Raw genomic sequence first — 27,118 nt, 5'->3', positions numbered from 1 at the left:
AAGTGATTCATTGCATAGCAGTACCCAGTCTGCAGGCTAGTTTCCAGAAAGTGCGGGTACCACCATATGAATTGTTTTTAACGGTAAAGGAAATTACCTGCCACCATGTCATTAAAAAAAATAGAAAAAAAATATCACAGTTGCAAGAAAATGTAATTTGTTTAGCTCCAGTTGAACACCAGATGCCTCAGCTACAACTCACAAAAAAAAGATTAACAAACATTAGCAGTACAGTATTTTTTAACGTATGAGATTAACAGTCATGTAGTATTCCAGCCCACAAATAACTCATGACCCATAGGTGTGATGAAAATGTGTTTCCTTTTGACCCAGAGGTGTCATGACAACGTGTTTCCTACTGACCCATAGGTGTAATGACAATGTGTTTTGATGCATCCAACAAAAGGTTTTGTAATTAATAGGATTACAAAATATCAAATACTATAAAAGACTTTTTTAGTGGCTTTGGGGTATTGCAGTAAAAGGGTTTTAATATCTAGGAGAGAATGAGTTATACTGTGTTTAAGCTTTAATGCCATACTGCTTTTATTTATTGCAGGACTTAATGATCCTCGTCTTTCTAATGACAATAGTCCAAAGGAGTGAGACCAGCCGAAAGCATCACAAACCTCACCTGGAAGCCAGATTAGGAAAGTGCTTTGACCCTGATGAGCTACAGGTCACAGACAGCTTGCTGAGACAGCTGGTTGGAAGGAGGGTGAGCTGGAGTCATTATCCTTCTGTATTTATGGTGGAGCAGCTTGAAGAGATGGAGGAGGAAAGACACAGAGGGGCAAGACATCACCAAAAGCATAGCTGTCCGTCTCTTAACCATCATCACCCCCACTCCACTGGAATGGGGAATGTGGGCACTCGATCCATCTCTCCATGGACATACAGGTAAGGAACAAAACAAATAAGTATAAACCAATACATAACTGATTAAGGAATGTGAAAAAGGTATGGGAACAAAAGTATCAGCATTTCAGCAAATTCCTTTATTCAAGTCTGCTAGTGTAAATTAAAGGTCAATGTACTGTTATGAAATATAAAATGTATAATATGAGAGCACTCCATATAACTGAATGTTTGTAATCTCGAATGTGTTTAACACCAGCAGAAGTGATTGAACGTCATTTGATTGCTTCTGCCAGTGTTAAGTCTGTGCAAGATTGTGCACAGTGGGGATCAGGGAAATTGTACTTTTCGTACTGTACAGTGATTTGGAGATTGGTATATATAATTAGCAAGGTTTGGGGGCTAGCCCCCCTACAAAAAACATGAGTTTTGCTGTTTCATTGTCTTGGCTTTCAGTCTTTCGGGGTTGATTGTTAGCTATTTGAGGTTTGTGTACTTTGTTTCAAAGTACACTCAATAACATACAGTACAGGTATAACAAACTGAAGTGTGAGCAAACTTTGCCATACATTTATTAGTGAAAAGAATCCTACTTGGTCTTGTCATTATTTAAACATGTGCAATGTAATACGTTATTCTATATTAGCAGAAAAGTCAGACAGTGTTAGGGAAAGAACAGAGACAGAGGAACAAGTTAAGAATCTTCCATGTGTTAGACACGTGTGCGCACACACACACACATACACACACACACACACACACACACACGCACACACACACACACACACACACACACACACACACACACACACACATATATATAATATATGCTATAAAATGCTCATGCTGACTTCCACAATAGGTGCTAGTTAGCTGTGTGAGAAAAAGACGTGTGTGTGTGTGTGTGTGTGTGTGTGTGTGTGTGTGTGTGTGTGTGTGTGTGTGTGTGTGTGTGTGTGTGTGTGTGTGTGCTTTTTTAACACTGTTCTTACTACCAGTGAAAACTGACTGCAGGTACACATTAATAAACTCATTCACCAGTTACCCACTAATCCAGTTCAAGGTCAAGGGAGAGACACTGTCTATCCTAGCTGTCATTGGATGGAAGACAGTGGAAATAATCCTGAATGGACCTCCAGCCAGTTATAGGCTGCATGCACCCACTCTTATGCAGGACGTATATCAGAGGCAGTTTGAAGAGGAATGCTAATTCACACATAGCATGTTCTTGATTTGCAAAAGGAAAGGGAAACACTTGGCAAAATATTATATAGACACAGAAAGGACGTTTAGCCTCTGCACAGAATACACCCCATCTGAGAACCAAGCACAGTGAGGCAGAATTACTAATCACTGTACTACTATGCTGTTCATGTTGAGAGAAATAAAGTCAGAAACATTTGCCTAGAGATTACTCATGTATGTATATGTGCATACAGATAGACACAGATGTATATAGCTATGGCTATCACATACATATATGAAGCAATACAGTTATCAATGTGCTTGTATGCCTACAAGTGCAGGTGTCTATCTTCAGGAGTATCTAGTTTTTTCCAGACTGCTACAAATGATATGAAGCCAAATGACAACTTATTCTTGTCTTTCAATTTTTCTTAATAACTTCATAAAACATAAAAAATGATGCTGGTATGACTGAGTGGTATTGCTATTAAAGAAATGCATGTAACAAACTTAAAATTCTAGAGAATATATTTCATTGTCAAATGAAAATATACCAGGCTGTGTCATATTGTACTATGTCACACCTTTAGTGATTTTCTGCACTCATTTATACATCTTGTCTCACAGAGTGGAGTATGGCAATTGCACAGTAAAGAAAAGCCTTGTTGGACATTATTTTTTTACATTTCTATTTTACTGGTGAATAGATGGCAAACATTTTACAAATCATCATTTTTGGTATATTTACTCAAAAAATAACTTCATACCTCAGAAAAGTTATTCCTAAAGTTTTATATCCGATCCCATTTTTGGGAACCATGGGAGCATGCTGTTTTCATATATGGAGTAGCCTTTTACAGTGGGTTTGTACAGGTGCTTGAGTACCAAGTACTTGAAACCATTATCTTAAACCCAAGGCCTAACTCTGTGCAGCTCAGGTAGGCTGCTGCTCATGTCCCAACTTGAATATGGTTTTGGGAAAGCAGCCATGGGGAGGGATTGCTGCTCACATATGAACTAAAATATAAGTTCATCTGGGAAGGGAGTGGGAGGGAGAATTTAGGGTTGGGGCAATTGGGGAATTTAGGTTTAGAGAGGGGTATGTGTGTTTTAAGTTTAACGAGCAGGAAAAGAGTTTTAGACTTAAGGAATGAATGGACAATTTAGGTTTAGGGACAGGGGTTAGAGTTTTAGGGTTAGGGAGCGACTGCGGGAATTTAGGGTTAGGGAAGGGGAGTGGAGGCTTAAGCTAAGGGATCAAGGAACTGGTTTGGAAACAGAGTGGGAGTTTTAGGTTTAGTGTTTAGATTTTGGGAGGGCTATGTAGTTTATAGGATTGGGTGGTGGGAGGGCTTTTTAGAAACAAGAGATCAGGCTAGTGTGAGTTAGAGCACTTTTTTATGAGTAACAGGCAGTGAGCAGGTATACCACAAGCTACTGGCACATGAGCACCTGTAGTCGATAACTTTATAAATGGTGTTCACCATTTTCAAAGAACATTGCATAATATTCAGTCTGTGAGTGTAATTACGGTATATTGACCTTTCACACAAATGCTTATAAAAAACAAACAAAATGACAAACTTTAATTGGTTAACAGTAGCATTTAACTGCAAACTACACGTGCTTAGTGTTTATAGTCTGGACTATTATTTGCAAGAATAATAATGAAACAGAGGTGCTCATATGGTAAAGCTCCATGCCTTTCATTTTTTTTTAATTTTTTGCCAGTTAAAGTCACAGTTTGTCTTTTAAAATACAGACCCCATAATTCAATGATCTTTGTAGCTTAAATTATATAGATGAAAAAGCTTGAGTGCTTATTAATTTGCATATTTTATTCTGTTAACTTTCAAAGTTAAGAGTAACAATTACCTAAAAAGCATCCCAAATTTGGAACCTCTGACCCTGATTATTTTTGAATTTAGCCCTGATTCTAGAGGCTAGAGGTTGAGAGCTAGAGTGCAAACTATGCTTAACAAGGGCTTCCCATTAAATTGGAACCATATAGGCCCACCCATCACAGTAGCATATGATAAAGAGATTACAAGTGTCAGCCCATTTCCTTGTGGAGCTGCTTAGTTTTACAGATTAAACAGCTACATGTCTGTGTATGTAGCAGTAAAAGACTGCTTCTGTATTGAGTGAGTATTATTAAAACAAAAATTTCCTAATTTGGAAATAAATCTAAAGAACATTTTCAAATTTTAGCAAAAATAGTCCTAACTTTACAAATGTTTTAATTTCCCTGTTTTTCTTTAGATACGTTTGTTACTGTGCCAAAAGAGAACAAAAATTATTAGAAACATTTTTTTATAACTATGCAATAAAATGGCTCCACTGTGTCATGTTGAGTTACATTCCGTTGGAAGTTAAACCATTCAAAAATTCAACTGAATGCAAAACAAAAAGTATTTTTTTTGCAGGGGAAGCCCCTCTGCACCCCAAAGTGCTTACATTCCCATACTTACCTATACTGTTTATTCCATGGATACCCAACTTTGGAGAAAATGGGAAAGCCCTAAAAATTTGAAATCACTGATAGTCCACTGATAGAAATGATTCCAGCAGTGATAAGTGATAAAGAGCAATCAATGAGTTACAATGCAGGGAAGTATATTCAACGAGTTGTAATCTCATTCACTTTACTTCTGACCAAGGGAGGGAAATATGATAAAAATAGAATTTCTGCTTGGTCATTTAAAAATACCTGTCTAGATGAAAAAATGAACATATGCTATACTTTACGTTTTTACTCCATGCATTAAAAAATCATTCATCAGATGTTGATTTTAATGCTGGAGGGTTTGTTTATTCCGCATTACTTCTGTATTAATGTTGCTACTTTCTTTTTCATTGTTTTTTTATTAAACAAAGTGGGGATTTGCAGCACCTTGTTACTTGACTTGAAATACACTGAAAGTCAATCCTTTCCTGTTTATCTTACTTTCAGCAATCTGTTAGAAGGAAATGTAGCAAAATATACTGTGAATAGCAGTTCCCAGATTAGCACAATGGTTAGATTCTTGTCTGTGGTGTTGAAATCCCAAAACTGAGACCAGATATACAACACAAGAGAGCAGGCCATTGAAGGAAGGACTATGTTTTGTCATTCACAAAAAAATAAAAGGAAAAATGTTCTAGACATTTACAGTAGATGTTTTGAAATAAAACTTCTAAAGGTTCTTAACTAAAATCTTGGATGGCACAGTGGTGCAGCAGTAGCATTGTCACCTCACAGCAAGAGGTTCTCCGGTTCGATTTTCAGCTGGGGTGCCTTCTGTATGGAGTCTGCATGTCCTCCCTGCATTCGTGTGGGTTTCCTCTGGGTGCTCTGGTTTCTTCCCACGTTACAAAGACATGTGTCTGGAGAATTTCTCCCCGGGCCTCCTCTGAAAATTGGCTTTGTTCCAAGTCAGACTTTCCCGGTTAACAAATGTTAAATAAATAAATAAAATCTTTGGGTTTCTCCTTTAGGTGAGCAAATTTTGGGTATATAGACATTCTAGTTCAGATTAAAGTTCTATTTTGAAATGTGTGTATAACTGAAATAACTGACTGCTTGAAGGGCATAGTACCCTTAGGAGGGGAATATGTGGCATTAGACAGAATATCTGTATCAACTAGTAATGTCTGGGGGCAGCAGAGTCCATGGCAGTGCTGCAGGGTGGTGGAGCAGAAATGGATTGCAAGTAAAAATATGGCTATGTGACAAGTGTACAAATGCTTTGTGATCGCCTCACAAAAGTGCAATCACAAATGGCCAAATGTAAATAGCATATGAAAGTGAAAAAAAAAAGTGCTTTTTTAAGGGAGCAAGCCTACACCTCCTGATTTTGGGAAGGGTCTATACCATCCACTCCCTTACCACTGCTATGTTTGGATATATATATCCCACCTGCTCACCTTGTAACACATGTTAACCCTAACCCTATTCCTAAACCCATAACACTACCACTATTCAAATAAATTTATGCTGAATGTGGACAGGTTGTGGGCAGTTGATCGGAAAAGGAAATTTGCACTCAAATACCAAAAATTGCAGATGCCAATACACTTACAACATGTAATTTATTGTATAAGCACTTTTGTCCTTAAAAATTTACTGGACTTCCTCAGATACATGTGGTCTCCATTTTAAAAATATTTATATACTAAAACTAATGATGCCATCTAGTGGCTCAAACTGTGTAAGACAGTTTACAAAAAAAAAAAAGCAACACATATAAATCTAACGTAGATATTTAAGACATTATAGAAATAAATATGTCAAACTTTAAACCTTTTATACATTAATGAACTGGTGATGGAAACTATCATTGATACCAGGGTGATATGTTGCATATAATTAAATCTGCCAGTGCAATTCCCCATCTTTCAAGGTACGTTTCCCAATCACCACCTCTCTCAAATGGGGCAAGTTTTTCAAATATCTGAAACACAATTTTTTTTTTAATTTGCACAACCATTGATATGTTTAGCTAGGGCATCATTGATATCTCTTCTTCTAATCATGTAATCATGTTGGTAAATCCTTTGTCTAAGTGCTTTGACTGTCTTCCCAATATAAAATGCTATGCAGGTACAGCACTGAGTCAGATAAACCACACCTGGGGTATTGCAAGTGAATTTCCCATTAGGGTAGATGGCGTGTCTACACTGGCTGCATGCTCCACATTTAAACACGACTTTTGCAGACGTGCTTCTACCATTTTCTATGAGGCACCTTTTCAAAGATGTTCTTTTAGTTAACATCCTTCTTGTAAACATCATTGATATCTGCCCCAGTTTCCCATCCCACTCTTGTGTTCTAATATACATGGCCCAGTTACATGACAGGATGTTTTTCACCTATTGTAACTGCAAACATAGGACCTAGCAAACTGCTGTGTGTCACTACTAGGAAGACTTATGCTGGGGGCACTGTCCTGGGTGTATGATCTGGCGACATCCAACCCATACTTTAATACTGGTTTATAGTGACCTTTTCTTTCTTTGACAATGTTGGCAACCAATACCTCCATAAAACTCAGTGGGTAATCCCTGTCACGAAACATACTGATTAAAGTCTTAACCTCATGCTCATATATGTTATCAGACGATACCAACCCGGGATAACATTATAAATTGCGTTTTAACAACATCTTTCTCCTATCAAATGGGATGATTGCTGTTAAAATGTAATAAGCTGTTAGATAATGTTGATTTTCTGAAATAGTGGACATAAAACATCTCTTTTTCAATGTTCTTTGAAATTGTTATATCTAGAAAATTAATGGTTTCCCTGTTGTGCTGACCTTTAAATGTTAGAAATGATGTAAATGATTTAAATACTCTAAAAATTCATCATCAACATGTGGTGTTACCAGACCAAATAATAACCACATCGTCCAAAAAACATATGTAGCTCTTAATACTGGTACTGTATGTGGAGGGGAATACAAAATTCCTCTCCCACCACCACCACAAAATGATTTTGGGAAGTACAGAGGCTGCTGATACTCCTATGGCTACACTCCTTATCTACTTGAAATATTCTGCTTCAAAATATAAAACATTATTACTAAATACCAAGTCCATAGCTTCAACAAAGCCTGTGTGGTTAATTTTGAGACACTAATTAAAACTTCCTGTAGCCATTGTAACCCTTCATTGTGGGGGATGACCAAAAATAGGTGTTTGACATCCACAGTCAAAAATGTTACTTTATCATTGAAAGTGACCTAGCAACATATCCAAGAAATGCCAAGTGTCCTTCAAAACGTATTTTTTGTCATAAAAAAAAAAAAAGATTTCAAGACATTGCTTACAAATTTTGCTAGAGGTTCGGTTTTGACCCCAGTGCTGATACTATAGGATGGAGAGGTGGGTCAGTAACTGATTTGTACACTTTTGGTATGTCAAATATGTTTGCAATTATTTGCTTCGTCACTCTAAGATACTTGAAAGTGGTGGGGTCCATGTCAGAATTAGTAACCAGATCTTCCCAATTGATCTCATTCATACTGATATTAAGGAAAAATACTCCATCATGCAGGAATTGTAACATTTTTGTGAATATAGATGGCAGTCCATTACCATTGCTCCCCCACCTTTGTCCAGTTTCATAATCCTAATTGACCGGTCATAAGAAAGTTCCTTGCCTAGTTTCATTTCATATTTCGATAGATTAAAATAACCATTCAAAGCTCTCATCTCGGTCTCACAAGCTGCTTCGAAGGATGCTAAAACCAGATTCAAAGGTAGTGTAAAATGTACTTGATCTATATAATCTCTATTTAAATTCTCCCCTATGACCATCATTGTTGAAAAAAGGGCTAATATACAAACAGTTTCAGTTCAAGAATACCATCCACCATGTCCAATTTCATTGCAGGAATAAAGGTAAACCCCTTGCAAAACAAATTACCAAACAAAGCAGTAATTTTTAACTGATTGAATGTAAAAATACTAAAACCTTTAAAATGATGCACTATACTACCCTCAGAAGGCATATGATTCTCCTTCATCACCGCCATTGCCTCTGGTAACCCATTGTTGGGTGGGCTTCCTCCCTCTGGAAGTTCATCCTCACTGGTGTATTGTTGCCATCCTGAGCATTTGACCTGTGGTTCCTGTTTTATATCCTCGATAAATGACAACATTTGTTTCCTTTTTGATGTAGTATGTGCCACTGTGTTGAATTAGCAATGTAATGATTGGTAAACATATTTTGGTTGCTGCTTTATGTAGTGACCAAGTAACATGATGACCAGTCATTATATAATCATAAATACATATATATATAAAAATACACACACACACACACACACACACACACACACACACACACACACACACACACACACACACACACACACACACACACACACACACACACACACACACACACACACACACACACACACACACACACACGCTCTGAAGAAACTTCCTGGTATAGCAACAATTTCTTTTTCCGTTGACGAGCCAGCTAGTCATACTAGAAATGGTACAAATGAGTGTCAATCACTAGTGTTTCTGAAGCAAGCCTATATATCCATACACATACGTATATATAAAATATATTATATATTATATATTGTGTGGATGTAGTCTTCCAAATCAAATGGATGAAATATCAACAGCTTAAATGTCGACAACAAAACAATTACAGGCTACTGTGCCTACTCTGAGGATTAACCTTGGAGCATGCAAAGTTAAAAAAAAAGTGCTTTTGAAAGAAGGGCAAGTCCACATGCACCCCCACACCCTCTGCTAATTAAAAAAGCCAGCATGTACAGATGCAGTCATTGCCATCAGTGTCCTTATATTTTAAAGGCAAACTTTGTTTTGATAATGGATAAAGCTATTTATGCTAGAGGTTGCTTTTTCCTGTGATTCTAGGTGAGTGGTGCATTTAACTTGATGTAAATTATGTCCAGCATTTTATGTTGGGAAAACCAACAGAAAATTAAAGGAAAGTATGTATGAACATAATTATGATATTAGGGAAAAGAAAAATACTAAATACTAATGCATTTTTTAAACATACTGATTTAAATGCTGGGCATGAATTTTTTTTTTTGTATTAGAACAAGTGGCATTGGATCCTCAGGGTGGATTTATTGATGAATATGTAGAAGTCATGAGCTTTGCTGGCAGTTATTCTTAAATGGCACAAGTTTTCCAGGTTTAAATGAATTGTGTTCTATCTATTGTATTTTAAAATTAAAACATTATGAGGTGTGAAAATATAGTATATATTAAATTGTCAGTTTGATATATATATATATATATATATATATATATATATATATATATATATATATATATATATATATATATATATATATGTGTGTGTGTGTGTGTGTGTGTGTGTGTGTGTGTGTGTGTGTGCGTGTGTGTACCTATATGCATTTCTTATATAATTATTGTAATTAAGGCATGACAGTGTTTTTACTGAGATATGGAATTTTGATTGTCAGTCATGTGACTTTATGAATAAGGTTTTTAAATTGATTCATTAAGTAAGTTCACTGTTCTGATGAAGTTCGGTTACTGTGAACAACAGCGCTCAACATATTAAAATAATTTTGGTTGTTTAGTCCTGGACATCTTAATTGTACCGCAACAAAGTTTTGTGATTCAAGTTTGTTTTTTTTTTCCTTGTTTGTCTCAATTAGTTCTTTGTTCTAATTATATAGTATATGTATAGTAACTCCAAGATTGTACACTCCCCAGCAAAGGGCATATTCCCCAAACCAGGGATTCTCGATCTTCCACATCTGTCAACCAAAGCATGTCAACCAAACAGATGTAAGCATTTGAGCATTTCACTCAAAACAACCCACATATAAACACATACGTGTATATACTGATGTGTGTATATATATATATATATATATATATATATATATATATATATATATATATATATATATATATACACACACACACACACACACACACACACATATATATGCATGTATGCTTATGTGTGTATCAAAAACCATATCACTCTATATAAATAAAAATGCAATATAAAATGCTGTTAAAATACTCATAATTCATCATCAGTGTTTCAAGTTACATACTTAAGATATATAATAACTTGGAACAGTATAAGCCAAGGCCAGCTGAATTTGCTTATAGTCACTTCTGTGAATCATAAGGAAGTCACTGCCAAGAACATTTGTCTTGAACATCAATGTCCAATGATGCTAGAGACTGTTTTAATAACTGCAGGAGTGTATATGGTAAATACCTCTATTTAACAGTTATAGGTGCTTTGACTTCATGAGAATAATTTGTTTGCAAATTGTAAGAAAAAGGAGTTTTAAAAAATGTATTTTATTCACAACTGTGTTTCAGAGTTTTCAGTGAACTATCTTATACCTCAGTAAGGAAGGGTCATCGGGCCACCAACATTTATGACTTTCATGTATTCTGCTACTTATATGGCTACTGTGGATAAATTCCTACCTCTTTGGTTACTTGTCCTGTACTGTACCAGCTCACCAAGTCTGTCTTATATAAGCAGAAAAATATAGCAAGATGCGACAAGACAAAAGCATTGTAGATATTAATGGACACCAAAGGAAGAATACTAAAATCTATGCCTTTACGAATATGAAATGCACATCAGAGTTCATTAATATACATCCTGAAATGTTTTCTTATGGTCATGAAATTGTTCTAAAAAGGGTTGCTGAACAAAATGAGATTCAAAACCAGACAACACTTACAGAGTTTTAAAAATTTTAATGCACAGCCAAGCAGCCGCTCTAAGATAATAAAACTGCTATGGTTTTGTGTGTGTGTGTGTGTGTGTGTGTGTGTGTGTGTGTGTGTGTGTGTGTGTGTGTGTGTGTGTGTGTGTGTGTGTGTGTGTGTGTGTGTGTGTGTGTGTGTGTGTGTGTGTGTGTGTGTGTGTGTGTGTGTGTGTGTGTGTGTGTGTGTGTGTGTGTGCGCGTGTGTGAGTGTGTATGCACATGTGTATGTGTGAAGAGAGGAAGGCATGACTGTTGCATTATGACTTGGCTCATTTTTAAAGCATGCCTTAAATAAACAGAGAACAAATATGACAGGCTATGTGTTATAAGAAATAACATACACAGAGTGAAAGGCATGCTATTTAAATCCTAAAGATAAGCCTGGGGAGGTTACAAAATGCATGTCACTTATACATCATACCATTTGACTAATTATATTTATTATATATTTTTTTTACTTTTATGAGGAATTAGGAGCAGTTGAAAACTTATTGAAATAGACTTATGCTCATGCTTATGCTCATGCTTATGCTCATGTGTTTTTTATTTTTTTGTCTCCTCCTGTACAGAATTGATGAAGATGAGACCCGATACCCTGAAAAACTGGCTTTTGCAGAATGCCTTTGCACAGGATGTATTGATACCAGAACAGGCATGGAGAGTCCCAACCTGAATTCTGTAGTACTGGAACAAACCATGATGGTTCTCCGCAAAAAACCCTGTTCCAAAAACAAGTTGTCCTACACATTTGAAGTTGATTACATCAAGGTTCCAGTAGGGTGCACTTGTGTGCTGCCAAAAGCAAAATATTTTTTAAATTCTTAGCTCCTATGGAGTAAAATATTTATTATCTGAAACAATTTAGTAGTGTGGTCTTCCACACAGCCTTCAAGTAATGTTTGTTTTAAAACATGTCATATACAGAGGGTTTTGCCTCTGTAACAAAAGTCTTTAACAGATTATTTTATAATCAGTTTGGTAACCTATCAAGTATGACACTTTTGAGTCTAATTATTGGGGCAGCAGATTACAGGGCTTGCTCAGAATCTCACATACTTCAGTGACTACTGTAAGCTAACTCAGGGTTGTTAGAGCTAATTCATTCCTCTAATATCTAGAGACTGATTCAATTTCATATTTATTAACTTACTTTGTATGAGATGAGTAATTCCTGATATATGATCATTTTTGTTGAGGATTAAAGGAAACTGCTGTGATGCAGTGAAACTAGATATGGATATTCAGAGCAAGAGCACCATGTTATCATACCTAGAGTAGGGAATGTAATACACTACAAAGTTAGTGTAAACTGACAACTCTTTACCAGTGTGTCAACAGTTCTGAATCCTGAGGAAATATGCAAGATATTATGTCTGACTACTATGTAGTCAAGTTCATACCAACAAACTGGGGTGATAGAACACCCCACAAAGGACCTAAACAACAATGTTACACATACCTATGCCCCACACACAGAGACACAGTCCCTCTACAATTTCACCTTTAACACCCTGATTTTTGTTATGGTCATTCAGCACTTTGAATGGCAGTGAAGGATATAAGCTATTAAACAAACATTTTTGGCCTGTTAAAAGTGACATGATATAGAACCTACAAGAGCCATGATTGTTAACTGTTGCACGGCCTGCTGATTGTCTAATTTGTCCCTCTGTGTTGTACTCACTCAGATAAATGGCTTTCCTTCATGTACATGTGAAACAGGCATTATTTTTACAATCTCTGACCTCAGAATAGCATAACACCTATCAATGAAGTCACCCCTAAACAGCAGCAAAATTACCATGTTGTGTAGAAATTAGGCTCTCAATCCCTGACATTTCTGATTTTTTTTATTAAAATATAATTCATCATAATTAATCAGAGGCATTTATCATAATCACTGATGCATATTTCCAATTTTTTGGTGTATGCTAATTATAACCAGACAAATGCAAACATTACAATTATATGCTTTTCCTAAGCCATATACTGCTAATGAGGAACTGAAAAGCTCAGAGACAAGCAGCAATGAAGTAAAAAAGTTTCATTCTGTAACTAATTTTACTTGTTTGCCTCGTTTATAAGGTATTCTAATATTGTCAAGAGGAGAGAGATGTATTTTTAAATTTGCAAATACATTTTGTCACTCCAAACCCTGTGTATTGCAAGATTTTAGATCCATTCCTGGAAACTCCGGTAGTAAACTTTCCAGCTAACCATGGTCAGGTTCAGTACATCTCAGTAAAAATAGTTCATTCAGGGATACTGAAGTGGGAAAAGATAATACAGTTGTCTCACCACCAGTGTTTTATTATCTTCCCATTTATTGCTAAAGGAATTTAAATACCTCGCTCAAATCTTAGTATCGCACCTAATGTTATTTGGCAATAAAAAGAGGATTGCTCAATGAAAGCAGCTCTCTTGCTTTATATATATGTATATATATATATATATATATATATATATATATATATATATAGATAGATAGATAGATACACACACATATATATATATATATATATATATATATATATATATATATATATATATATAGGATTCTGTACTGCTATGCTGTGTTATATTAATACTGTATAGTATGTCTGCATTACATTCTATTTTAAAAGTTTAAAAGAAATGTTACACTATACAATATTGTTTACACTACCTGCAAATCACATTTAGTTGTTATTTTTTATTGCTATTTTCATCTCCTATTACACTAAAGAGCATACATTTAATTTTGTTACTGGCTACAAATGGTAGTTTTTCATTTCTAAGTAATAAAAGGAGAATACAACAGCTAAACGCTAAGGCTACCACTGTAAACTATTTTACTAGACTGCAGCAAGCCAATGAAATTATATCAATATTGTTTTCAGATATGAAATATATATCTGAACAGTTATGTCAATGACGTTTTAAAAAATGATGTACAGACAAAGTTATTTATGAGCATATTATTGTTATTTAATGACTGTGAAAATATTTATGCTACATATGTATTAAATATTTATGCATTGAATTTATTTATATTCTATACAATATGAAATGTGTTACTAGCTTTTTACTGAAATGTAAATTTTTTGTTTTAATAAACACAGTAAATAAGTGTTGTCCATAGCAGTTTTTTCTCTATTGTTTTGTTTACTATTACTTATCAAACTGCAAGTAGTTGATACAAAATACAGACGTGATGCCAGCTGACTGACTGATAGAAACAGGACAGATTAGGATGGTTTGGATTCTGAAACTGAAAATGAATCTTGGGATGTAGAATATCATCTCACTGCTGGAAAGGTGTGCAGAGCTGATGCAGAGGTCAGGAAAGTACCATCTGTGTATCATAAGTCTTCCTTCTTTACACAGCAAGGGGTTTCAAAACAGACATCAATTACAGGTGATCTCTCCCTGCACCCTGGATAGGTGGTTGGTACTCACAAGCCTCTGACTGTGTCATGTAGGTGTAGTTTGAGTCAATATGTAACATTTCCTCAATGCGTCTCCAAGCTGCAGTAATGAATTATCTTTTCAAATGCTACTAGAATAACTAGATTTGTATTAGCATGCATTTTTTTTAATATGAAAGTCTCTAAATGCAATTTGGGAAGCTGTTTAGTGAGTTAATTCCTCAGCTAGTTGCCACAAATCACACATTTTATAAAAGGTAAAGTCTTGTGGTAAAATCCTAAAGATTCCTGAAAATCTGAAACATTTGAGACCTATAAGCTGGGGCTCCACTCATTTGCTCAAAATGTTTGAATAAAGCAAAAAAAAAAAAAAAGAAACAATTATGGGGGGGGGGGGGTGCTTGGGGATAAAGGTCCAAAACCAGGGACATTATTTTTAGATATTACTGCAGTTCATTAAAAAAGTCATCAGGTTTTATGTCAACATCTATTTTCTGAAATATAAAAAGCATGAAACTCTAATGTATATTATTGACTTGACTGTAAGATTAGGGACAGTTGAAATGTATGGGTGAGACAGCTGGTGCAGTTGCTTGGTAGATGTCAGAAACTCACATGTAAGTTAGGAAATCTTTTAGCACTTATCAGATACTTTGTGTGAAGAGTTTGGCTTTATCATAAAGACTTTCTTAGGAAGAGCAGAGAAAGTTGGAGATAAGGTATCCAACTGGATTCTGTTCAGATTCACAGGAAATAAAGCTATGTTAGGAATGTAATTAACTTTTACCATGGCAGTAATTCTAAGATCTACTAGTGGATACTTTTTAAATGCTGGCAGAGGGTGGTCTCAGATTTGACCAAATAGGACAGACAAGTCAAAAAGGCAGCAGCTGTGTCTGTTGCCAAATTGAAGGTCTATGAAAGGGAGGAGTTTGGTGAGATTATGGAAATGTGATTTTTTGATGGCCTCAAATAGAATTTATGGCAAAATGTCAATTAATTCTTGGTGGGAGGGGGAGAAAGGACATTCCCAGGGTTGTTGTCAGCAAGGGTTCAGAAACTCTTGACCTCAAATGAAAACAGTGCTGGATATAAAGGGAATACTTTAAGGAACTCATGAACCTACTGCATGTTCCTTCATTTGACTGGTTAGTGGCAGAAACAACTGATAGGATGTGAATGATGTACACTGATGAAGTCACTGCAATTTTTAAACAACTGCATGATGGAAAAGCTGTTGACTGAATAAGATTCAGCCAGAAATGCTGAACACATGGGATATTGCTAGTACGTTATGCTGAACAAGACAGGAGTAGCATCCTGATTGGCAAAGCCAGGTGTGATCCCCATTTACAAAAAGGGGGACAGCAGATTACATGCCAATTACAAGCTAAGTCAATGGAGACATTTAAAAAGCATGGGAAGACTGAAAAACAGTTAGGAATGGAAAGCAACTGCAACAATTAGGCATACAAGGCAGGCCATTAGCATCCTGCATTTATATATTCTACAATGAGCTTAAAAGGCAAACCAGCACGTTTTATTTTTGTCTCTTTGCATGCTTTCCAGCTAAGCGATCCTTGTATGCCAGGAATTTTATTATGCCCTAAATGGGCAGGGCCACTTAACATCCATGTATCACCTCAACTGCATGTAGCATTAATTAGGTTTCAGCTCTTCCAGTATGCTGAATTCAGTGACTACCTGCTATCAGATTAAGCTCTACCCCTACCACCTAGAGAGTGCTGGGTAGCAAGGGGAAACTCATCCTTCTTCCCAAATTGGAAGTGCCAACAATTGCAGACCCTCCAGCACCCAAGTTGCTAATCAAACTCAGGGTATCTAAGTCACAGTTAGGGTTCCATCCTTTTAGACTATGAAGACTTGACAATATAAAACAAAAAACGCATGTAGCATTGGGGTACAAATTAGGTCACACAATTTAAAATAGTAAATAAATGAATAAATAAATAAAATAAAACAAAAAAGTTAGCTCTTTCACCTTGTGCATTTTTAATAGAGCTTCATCAGACAATTAGAATGAGAATCACTCATTTGTAACATTCAACAGAAAAATAATTGGTCATATTCAATGAGCAGAGAAAGCATTTCTACTGCTTCAGAATACAATACCTCTGGTGTAGAGGTTATGAAACGTGACAAAAGGAATACGGCGAGCACAAATGATGGAGAGGGAAAAACATAACAGAGAAATTTTCAGAGGGGAAAATGGAATTATTTATCGGAGGGAAGAAACAGTTATGCAGAACACAAGAGAAAACGATGGACATGACTTATGTTCTGATATAATATTGCTGCCGATCATCAGCAGTACTTTTAAAAAAGCAACTTTTAATGACAGTGTGGATATTGGACAATGCCCTGGTACTAATGGGACTTTTGCTGATGAAAAACTATGTTAATTTATCTGACTTGTCTTTACCTAAGACTTTAGTGACTCTTTTTTCTAAGGGTTTGAAATTTATCTCCACAATTACACATAAATGAATAACTTTAGAGGAGTTATATGCTTTGGTACACAGTTTAGAGGAGTTATATGCTTTGGTACACAGGTTATATTTACAAAAATATTTTGCTCAAAATGAAGCATTGAATAATGTTTTTCATAATGATAGTGATGATAGTTTAAGCACTGATAATTATGTTTCTTTTATTACATGTGAAAGTATCTGTGATTGTGAAAGTAGAAATGTGGATACTTTTGTTCCTAAAGTTAAAAGTACTTACACACCATTGATAAAGTATGCCAATATACAAAAATTATATGATATTTTGCATTATAATTTGATTATTTTAATTCATTAAATAGGAATGAAGTTTGTTATAATTTAAATAAGACAAGTCACAATTACAAGAATTGAAGTGCTTACAATATAATAAGAATATAATAGTTAAATCATCTAATAAGGGCAATATAGTTTTAATGAGTTCTGAATTTTATTAGGAAATATTTATGAACCATTTGAAGAGCCTTTTCATTTATATGAAAACAAACAAAGGAGGATTAAGCAGCTAAGGTTGTGTTGCAAGATATTTTGGATAAAGATGTTGGATTGTAATTTGACTAATATATTAACAGGTTTTCTTTTCCACTCTACATGTGATTTTATATGTCATATTTTATTATTTTGCTCACACCAACCACGTGAATATATTCATCAAGCATTAAAATGCACATAGTGCAAACTGAGAAAACCAAACTATACATTAACCTGTACAAAAAACAAAATTATACAAAGTGGTCCCAGTAGTTTGAAACTTCTTTCCAAATGATCTCAACAATCTGAGCAGGATTTCTATATTCAACAAGAGGGTCCTAACTAGCTAAAGAAAGGAAATGATAAGGACTTTAAAGCTACAGGTTAATGTCTACAGAAACACACAAGACTATCCATACTCCTTTAAGTGATGTGCTACATAATGAATGTTGGACTACAGTAATAAACAGGTGCTGTTAGATTATGAGCAAATAAGTTAGATACCATGGGTTTATAACACATACACTTACATGTATATATACCTACATACACACACACACACACACACACACACACACACACACACACACACACACACACACACACACACACACACACACACACACACACACACGTATATCATGTATATATATATATATATATATATATATATATATATATATATATATATATATATATATATATATATATATATATATAACTAGACATGGCTATACATATATATATATATATATATATATATATATATATATATATATATATATGGATTCACTTCAGAATCTCGAACTATTTAAAATCGTGACTTCTACACTAAGCATACCACAGACACAAACACAAACATACACAGCCCTACACATACACCTACCTACATACAAGCAGGGGGGTAAGCCACCCTGCACCCCCATGTGGGGGGCTGCACCTCCCACACCCCCCTACTTAAATATACTAACTCCAAGGTTGCACTACACAGACAAACACACAAAAACACCACCACACAAGCTATACTCCCCTCGCACACACACACATAACACTAACAAAACACACAGACACACACTAAAGCCGCTACCCAAAACCCATAAAACACACACACTTACCTACATCTCCAAGCACCCACTCACACACCGCAACACCAGAACCATTAATTCAAAATCTCCTAATGTCGGGATTTTGAATTTCGCACTTCTGGTGTTTCAGTATTCTGCACTTTCGCCTTTCTGGTCCCGGGCTACTGAAATTTGGGATTTCAGTAGTTTGTGATTCTGAAGGGAACCCACAGATATACATATATATATATCTATATATATATATATATAGATATATATATATATATATATATATATAGATATATATATATATATATATATAGATATATATATATATATTTATATATATATATATATATATATATAGCAACTGTGGTCCCACTCCACAAAGGCGGTGCCTCTACAGACCCTGGTAATTACCGCCCCATAAGCTTAACAAGTCTAGTCTGCAAAGCTATGGAGAGGATCATAATGGAGCTCATAAACAAAGATATAGGGGACTTGCAGACATTGGACCCGACCCAGTTTGGCTTCGTCAAGGGCAGATCATGCCTTTTGAACTTGGTCGACTTCTTCGAAACAGTCACCAAGGCCATTGATGAGGGAAAGGCAGTCCATACAGCCTACCTTGACCTTGCAAAGGCTTTGACACAATACCCCACTCGGGTATTGTAGAAAAACTTACCAGCTTAAATGTAAACCCATATGTCACAAGATGGGTTGCAAACTGGCTTAAGGACAGAACCCACAGGGTTAGAGTTGCTGGTGCTATGTCAGACTCCAAGCCGGTCACAAGTGGTGTCCCACAGGGCTCGGTCCTTGGCCCCCTATTGTTCGGCATCTACATCTCAGAAGTACAGGCCAACATGGGAGGACTTTGGCTGACAAAGTTTGCAGACGACTGCAAACTGGGCCATAGTGGAAAGTGCATCGGACACGGATATCCTTCAAAAGGGACTCACGGAAACAGATAGCTGGTGCCAGAGCCATGGCCTGAAGTTAAACGCCAAAAAATGTATAGTCATACCCTTCGGGAAAAACAAGGTAACCCCAAGCTACCATATAGGTGGCAATCCACTAAGCACAAAAGAGGTTATCAGGGACCTGGGGACCCAGGTTGACAGTGGCCTTTCTTTTGACACTCACGTTGCTAAAGTGGTTAGAAAGACCTTCTACATTGCCCACCTGATCATGAAGGGATTCACATCCAGATCTAGTGAGGTCATTGTTGCCCTGTACTCTTCACTTATCAGACCAATGATAGAGTACAATGCCCCATTCGGGATGTATCTCACCCGACATCTGCAGCAATTGGAGAGACCCCAAAAGTTCCTCACCAAAAGGATAAAGGGACTCCAAAATCTGTCATATGCTGCCAGATTGAAGAAACTCCAGCTCTATTCAGTCGCATACCGTCTGCTCAGAGGTGACATGTGCCTGACATACAAGGCCATGTCCAACCCAGAATTAATGGACATGCCCACCTCAAAAAATCTAAATCAACCAAAACCACTAGAGCAAGCGACTTAAACCTTAGCACGGATATAAACAGGACATGCTGGAGGGATAGATTTATCACTCAGACTCCCTATGCTGTGGAATAAAATCCCGGTCCATGGGAGGCAGAGCACCTCGCTGGCTCTGTTCAAGAGAAATCTTGACCTGTGGATGGGAGATCGTAGGTTTACCCCGAGAATCATCTCTGTGTCACTGCTGGATAGAGGCACAACAAACTAATGGGCACAGTATTTTTTTATATAAGGGATGGCGTAAGCCACAAAACTTTGGTCTAGGCTTATAAATGCCTTAGGGCAGATAGCCTAGTATAAACCTATGAATCTATGAACCTATATATATATATATATATATATATATATATATATATATATATATATATATATATACACACACACACACATACACACATCACATGCACATATATATATATATATATATATATATATATATATATATATATATATATATATATATATATATAAAATGTGTGTGTGTGTGTGTGTGTGTGTGTGTGTGTGTGTGTGTGTGCGTGTGTATTTATGATACACACACACACACACACACACACACACACACACACACACACAACATACACGCACACCTCACACACATATGGGTTCACTTCAAAATCTCGAAAGCTCAAAATCCTGAATCTCAAAATCCTGAACTCAAAATCTCGAAAGCTCAAAATACTGAAAACTCATAATACTGAATCTCATAATACTGAAAAACATACAGGACACCAATGCTGACTGTATTGCAGCAGACATACATACAGAAACAAAGAAAAGACATACCATATCAGTCTAAACCAGCTATAAGTAGTAGTATATCAACTCCGAGATCGCACTTCACTACACTAAGATGAGTTATGTTGTAGTATAGTACATTAAATGGGAATATGACTAAGGTTACAACAGGCAGTAATGAAGCATGTAATGGTATGTTTGCCATTTTCTTCAGTGAAGTGCGAGCTCAAAGTTGATATATTTAAGTAGCAGGGGGTGTGGGGGGCATAGCCCCCTACATGGAGGGTGCAAGGGGGCTTGCCCCCCTGCTTATAATTGTAGATGAGTAATATGTTTCTGTATGTATTTCTGCTGCAATACAGTCAGTGTTGGTGTCCTGTATGTTTTTCAGTATTATGAGATTCAGTATTATGAGTTTTCAGTATTTGAGCTTTCGAGATTTTGAGTTCAGGATTTTGAGATTCAGGATTTTGAACTTTCAAGATTTTGAAGTGAACCCACGCATGTATATATATATATATATATATATATATATATATATATATATATATATATATATATATATACACACACACACACACACACACACACATATATGTATATATATATATATATATATATATATATATATATATATATATATATATATATACATGGGTCTACTGTATAAGTTCGAAAATATGCTTTTTCGAACTCACACAGTAGACCCTGGGTTACGCGAAAGTGCACTTAATCGAAAGTGCACTTTCGCAAAACCCGCTTCAGCGAACGGGCTACGTACTGATGTTTAGTGCAGTAGTTATGGACCTTAGGGTTAGGGAGCAGGTCATGGTAAGGGGATAGCGAGTAGGGCTATCCCCTTACCATGACCTGTGCCCTAACCCTAAGGTCCTTGACTACCGCACCACGGTGTAGGATAGCCTGTCCTCCACTGTGGTGCGGTAGTCATGGACCTTAGGGTTACAGCACGGGCCATGGTAAGGGGAATAGCTAGTAGGACTATCCCCTTACCATGACCTGTGCCCTAACCCTAAGGTCCATAACTACCGCACCACAGTGGAGGACATAGCACATTTCCCTGCTGTCCTCCACTTTGGTGCGATCCAATCGTAGAAGCTGAGTTTGCGAAAGTGCACTTTTGAATAAGTGCACTTTCACGTAACTGAGTGGTCTACTGCTCTTTTTCGAATATGTGGTATTCGATGAAAAGCAGTAGACCCATATATATATATATATATATATATATATATATATATATATATATATATATATATGGATCTAGGACATTTGCTCGAGTGAGCAAACATTCAAATCCATAATAACCGAAAGTGCTTTTATCGAAAAAAGTGCTTACATTAAAGCACGTTACAAAAAAAAAATAAAACACTACATTTACATTTTGTGCCCCCCACTTTAATATTCTTCCTCCAAGACCGCACTACAGTGGGGAAAAGCAAAGTTTCCCTTACCCGCACCGTAGTACAGCCTTGGCAACAGGTATACTTGCGCGAAAGTGCTTCTTCTGTGAAAAGCACTTTTGTGTAAGTATGCCCAGCCGTTTGGGTTTTGGTCGTTTGCTCACTCAAGCAAACGTCCTAGATCCATATATATATATATATATATATATATATATATATATATATATATATATATATATATATATATATGTCGATATATATATATATATATATATATATATATATATATATATATACATGTGTGTACGTGTGTGTGTCTGTGTGTATGTTGATATATATATATATATATATATATATATATATATATATATATATATATATAATAATGAGAGAGAGAGAGAGAGAGATACACATACATGTATATATGTGTATATATATCGTGACGCCCCACCACTGCATCAGTAATCATGGAGTCTCAATCCTCACCACTGGCAACAGTGGGGAATGTACACTGGAAGGATGACAAGATACACACACAATATTTCCAGATGCAGCTTTCTGCATCAAGTGCAATTTCCCTTAAGAGCACACAGAGACCACAGTCAGTCCGGGGCTGGTTCTCCCTCTTTCTCCAGATCCCTAATAAGACTCCCCAATGGCACATTTATAAGGTTGAGATCTCAACTAAGTGGCCAAGCCAAGACCTCCAGTGCCCTCTCTGTCTAACCAGTGATTCGTGTCCCTGCCCAAGTAGTTGATGCACACACTCTTTGAGTTTTGATTTGCACACACACCTGAGAAAGGCTGGCACAGGTTTACTACCTATGCCACCTTTTGCTCAGACTATAAGGTAGTTATCACTGCCACCAGCCACCTCCTTATTAGCTACTTTAAGGACCTTAACAAAGGGTGTCCAATCTTACTGTGTAATGTTAATATCAATATAAATGGTAGTTTGTCCAAGAGAAGGCTATTAGGAGTGGCCCACAGTGTCACCAAATACATATGCAAGTACTCTCAGAACTTAAATATCTCTACACATATTAGCCACAATGAAAGGTTTAAATGTATTTAATAATAAATGATGAAAGAGCAAGACAATACTAAGTATAAATTTACAGTGAGGCCAGAGTTCAAAATCACAGGAAACATTTAAAACAACATTGCAGGATAGTCTCAAATAAATAAAGAAAAATATCTAAGCCAAGCTTTGCTATATTCCTGACTATATCTAAGAGAATGACTGTACCCTAGTTAACTTACTTATAGAGCAAGGCAGATGTGGTGAGTGGATCTTGATGTTGTCAGGTCCAAAACAAAATTCAGAACGCTGTGTCTCTCTCAGAAGTTCCTTAAATTACTATCGCAAATATTACCGCTGGGATAGCTTGCAGAATGGCATAATTTCTTGTCATCTGACTCTATCCCAAGGTGACACCCCCCACACTGCTGGAATCTGGCAGTATTTAGAATCTACCTGTGAAAATACATAGACCTCAATCTATGGCAGATGCTGGAAATCATAAAACAATAAAACACTACCAAAAAATACAGAAACCTTCTCAGCACAGACATTGTGTCTCCTTGCTGCCATAAAGTAATTTAATTTCAGCTAATTTTCTGAAATTTACTAAACTGAGGTTAGCCTCCTGTATCCCAGTTTCCACTGTTAAAATATACATATTTACAGTTACAATAGTGCATGCACATTTCTGTTCTTTTCCAGTAGGGCACACTGTGGATCCATTTTAAACACAAGCATTTTTCAAACACTTTTTAACACACGTCTGTACAAAAAGTTTGATATACTCAAAACATACAGCTCTAATACAGTTGTAACACAAGCATGTTACATAAATCATTTCCATATTCACCAATGGCATATAGTTATATACAAAATTCCAGATAGCTGTGCTGGCAGCATCTCCTTTCTTGACACGTATACTCACACACACACACACATACACACACACACACACACACATACACACACACACACACACACACTTATATACCTATGTATGTGTACACATACATAGACAATCTCGAAATACTGAAATGTCAGAATTTCGAGACTGAATAGTCGAAAGTGCAGTTACATGAAACTACACTCCCTCAAAAGCAGAAATATTGAATCTGCTGTCATGGTGTCACGTTCTTGATGTGCGGTGCAGTTTGTGGATTTAGCTGGGGATTCAGGTAAGTGGTGTCTGTGTGGGATTTTAATGTGTGTGACTGTGTGCAGTGGTGTTTTTTGTGTGTTTGTGTGTTTATTGTGACCTCAAAGTTAGTATATATAAGTAGGTGGGGTGGGGGTGCAGGGGAGCTTGCCCCCCTGCTTATAGGTAGTGTAGGTGTGTTTGTATGTTATGTTGTGTTTGTGTGTGTTGATTTGTCTGTTGTAGTATAGTTAGGTAGGTGTATGTGTGTTTGTGTGGTAGTGTATGTGTGTGTATGGTCACGATTTTGGTCTTTGTGGTTGCGGGTTTACGGGTATGTGGAATTTCGACTATACAGTCTCGAAATACTGAAATTTGACATTTCAGTATTTTGAGATTATCTAGTGAACACACATATATATATATATATATATATATATATATATATATATATATATATATATGCATACACACACACACACATATATATATATATATATATATATATATATATATATATATATATATATATATATATATATATATATATGTATATATATATATATATATATATATATATATATATATATATAGAGTGTAATATTACCAAGGGCTGGAATTTTCAAGGTGCTGAACATTGTACATAAGCTAAGTGAGACTGGGTACTAATGTCAGAACTTTTATTTGTAACGAAAGTTTCAGAATTGGGGTTGTATGTGTGGGCCTGTGTGTTACAGTTATAGTAAGGGCTAGGGAAGGGGATAAGTGCGCTTGTGTATTGTTTAGTGGTACTAAAGTTGTAGTGATTAAATGTATTTAATTGAATTACTGCTTCATTTGCTGTTTCTGACTTCTTTTTACTCTGTACTTTGAAATTGTTTCATTGCCATGCATAGCATTGGCTAGATTCAGACCTGTTGAATCTAGACAGTTTAGTATTACTATGCTCTTAAACCAGTCATCTTACATTAAGAGAGCCTCCCTGCACCCTTGTGGCAGAAGTCTGTAGCTCAGGGCCCCTATGAGTTGGGAATTGCTGGAGAAAGGCTCAATCTGGGGCTTTCTTGTGTTAAAACTGTTTGAATTTGCTTGTATACATGCTTTGTGTTTGTGTGGACTTGTGCTTAGTTTATCGGAGCTGTTCAAAGTTTGGCAACTTTAGTCATAGGTCTGTAGTGCATCTGCACTGAATTCCAATGCATCCACTGAAAAATTGAAAAATAGGTATATTTTAAACCAGTGCTGCACTTTAAATGTTTTTAATTAAATTGCTGCTTCATTTTTGTTGTTTGTGACTAAGTCCAGCTACCCCACTTTCTTCACAAATACCATACTCAGAAAAATCCTTCCACAATGGATGGGCCGTTTTCCATCATTTCTCCTGCCAGCTTGATTGATATGGGCATCTTAAGACAATGTAGCAATTGCTTTATGTATACTAACAACCATTGACTACTAAAGCAAACTAACACCCTATGTGAGAGATGCAAATACACTGTGGAACTGGAGTCAATTCTCTCATGTAAAAACAAACTAGACATCAAACAGGTTGCCAGCACACACGCTTCACCTCTCATGCAAACCTCACCTCTCACACAGCATAAGGTCATGACACAAACCCATATATGCGGAAGTACTCACTAAAAGCCTATCAAAAGAACAGAGATCTTTCAAAAGCACACCAACCACACTCACCACCAAGCATAAAGAAACCATTACACATAACACACACCCGTGTCTCAATAAATAAGCCCCTAATGCAAAACACATCAAATGTCTTGATCATGGGTGACTCCATAGTGAGACACACAGATGTCTCCCTCATCAGACTGGAAAAGGAGAATGTCATGTTTAGCTGCCTGTTAGGTGCTAGCATCTGACAAATCATGCATGCACTTAAGTCATTCAACAAGTACAGTTATGACTCTGTCATAGTCCATGTTGGAGTGAATGACTTGAGATGTACCTCTCTGGATTATATGAAGAGAGACATGATGGAACTCTCTGATGATGTGCCCCAAACATGTATGTCCTAAGCTCTAAGCAGTAGTCTACCCTCACCCATGATAATGCCACAATATAAATGAAAATGATTAACTTCAACAACTGTCTCCGCTTCTGTTGTCAGTCCAAGGGGATCCAGTACCTCTCAGCCTGGTACGATATAGTAGACAGACCTCACTGCCTTGCTAGAGATGGTCTGCACCTGTCTCCCAGGCTTTCAGACACTGGCAAAGGCCCTTGCCTCCCCCATAGTGCCTTTTTTAGGCAGTGTCAAAACAACAATTTTTCCAGTGTAACAAAATCTAATCTAGACAAACTCAGGGTCATGCTGCTTAATGCTAGGAGTTTAAACATGAAACTGCACTCCCTGGAAGCACTCCTCACCTTGGAGGATGCTGACATCTGTGCAGTTACTGAGACATGGTTCAAGGCAGCTGACAGCATCGTGCTGTGCAAGGCTACAATGCCTTCCTCATGTTCAGACCTCAAAATGAACATGAAGA

The 27,118-nt window shown here is 36.4% G+C and overlaps 1 protein-coding gene across 1 annotated transcript; it reads left to right on the top strand.

Moving 5' to 3' along the window:
• Positions 1-566: 566 nt before the first annotated feature.
• LOC122810074 (interleukin-17C-like) lies at positions 567-12,340 on the top strand. Its single transcript, XM_044081565.1, has 2 exons — positions 567-900; positions 11,867-12,340. The coding sequence occupies exons 1-2, from the start codon at positions 584-586 to the stop codon at positions 12,120-12,122; spliced, it is 573 nt and encodes a 190-aa protein (XP_043937500.1). The 5' UTR covers positions 567-583; the 3' UTR covers positions 12,123-12,340.
• Positions 12,341-27,118: the final 14,778 nt, after the last annotated feature.

Source organism: Protopterus annectens, chromosome 8.part1 (assembly GCF_019279795.1).
Source record: "Protopterus annectens isolate FY-2018-M chromosome 8.part1, PAN1.0, whole genome shotgun sequence".
Classification (NCBI taxonomy): domain Eukaryota; kingdom Metazoa; phylum Chordata; order Ceratodontiformes; family Protopteridae; genus Protopterus; species Protopterus annectens.
The sequence above is the reverse complement of the archived record's forward strand: the minus strand, read 5'-3'. Positions and strand labels throughout refer to the sequence as shown.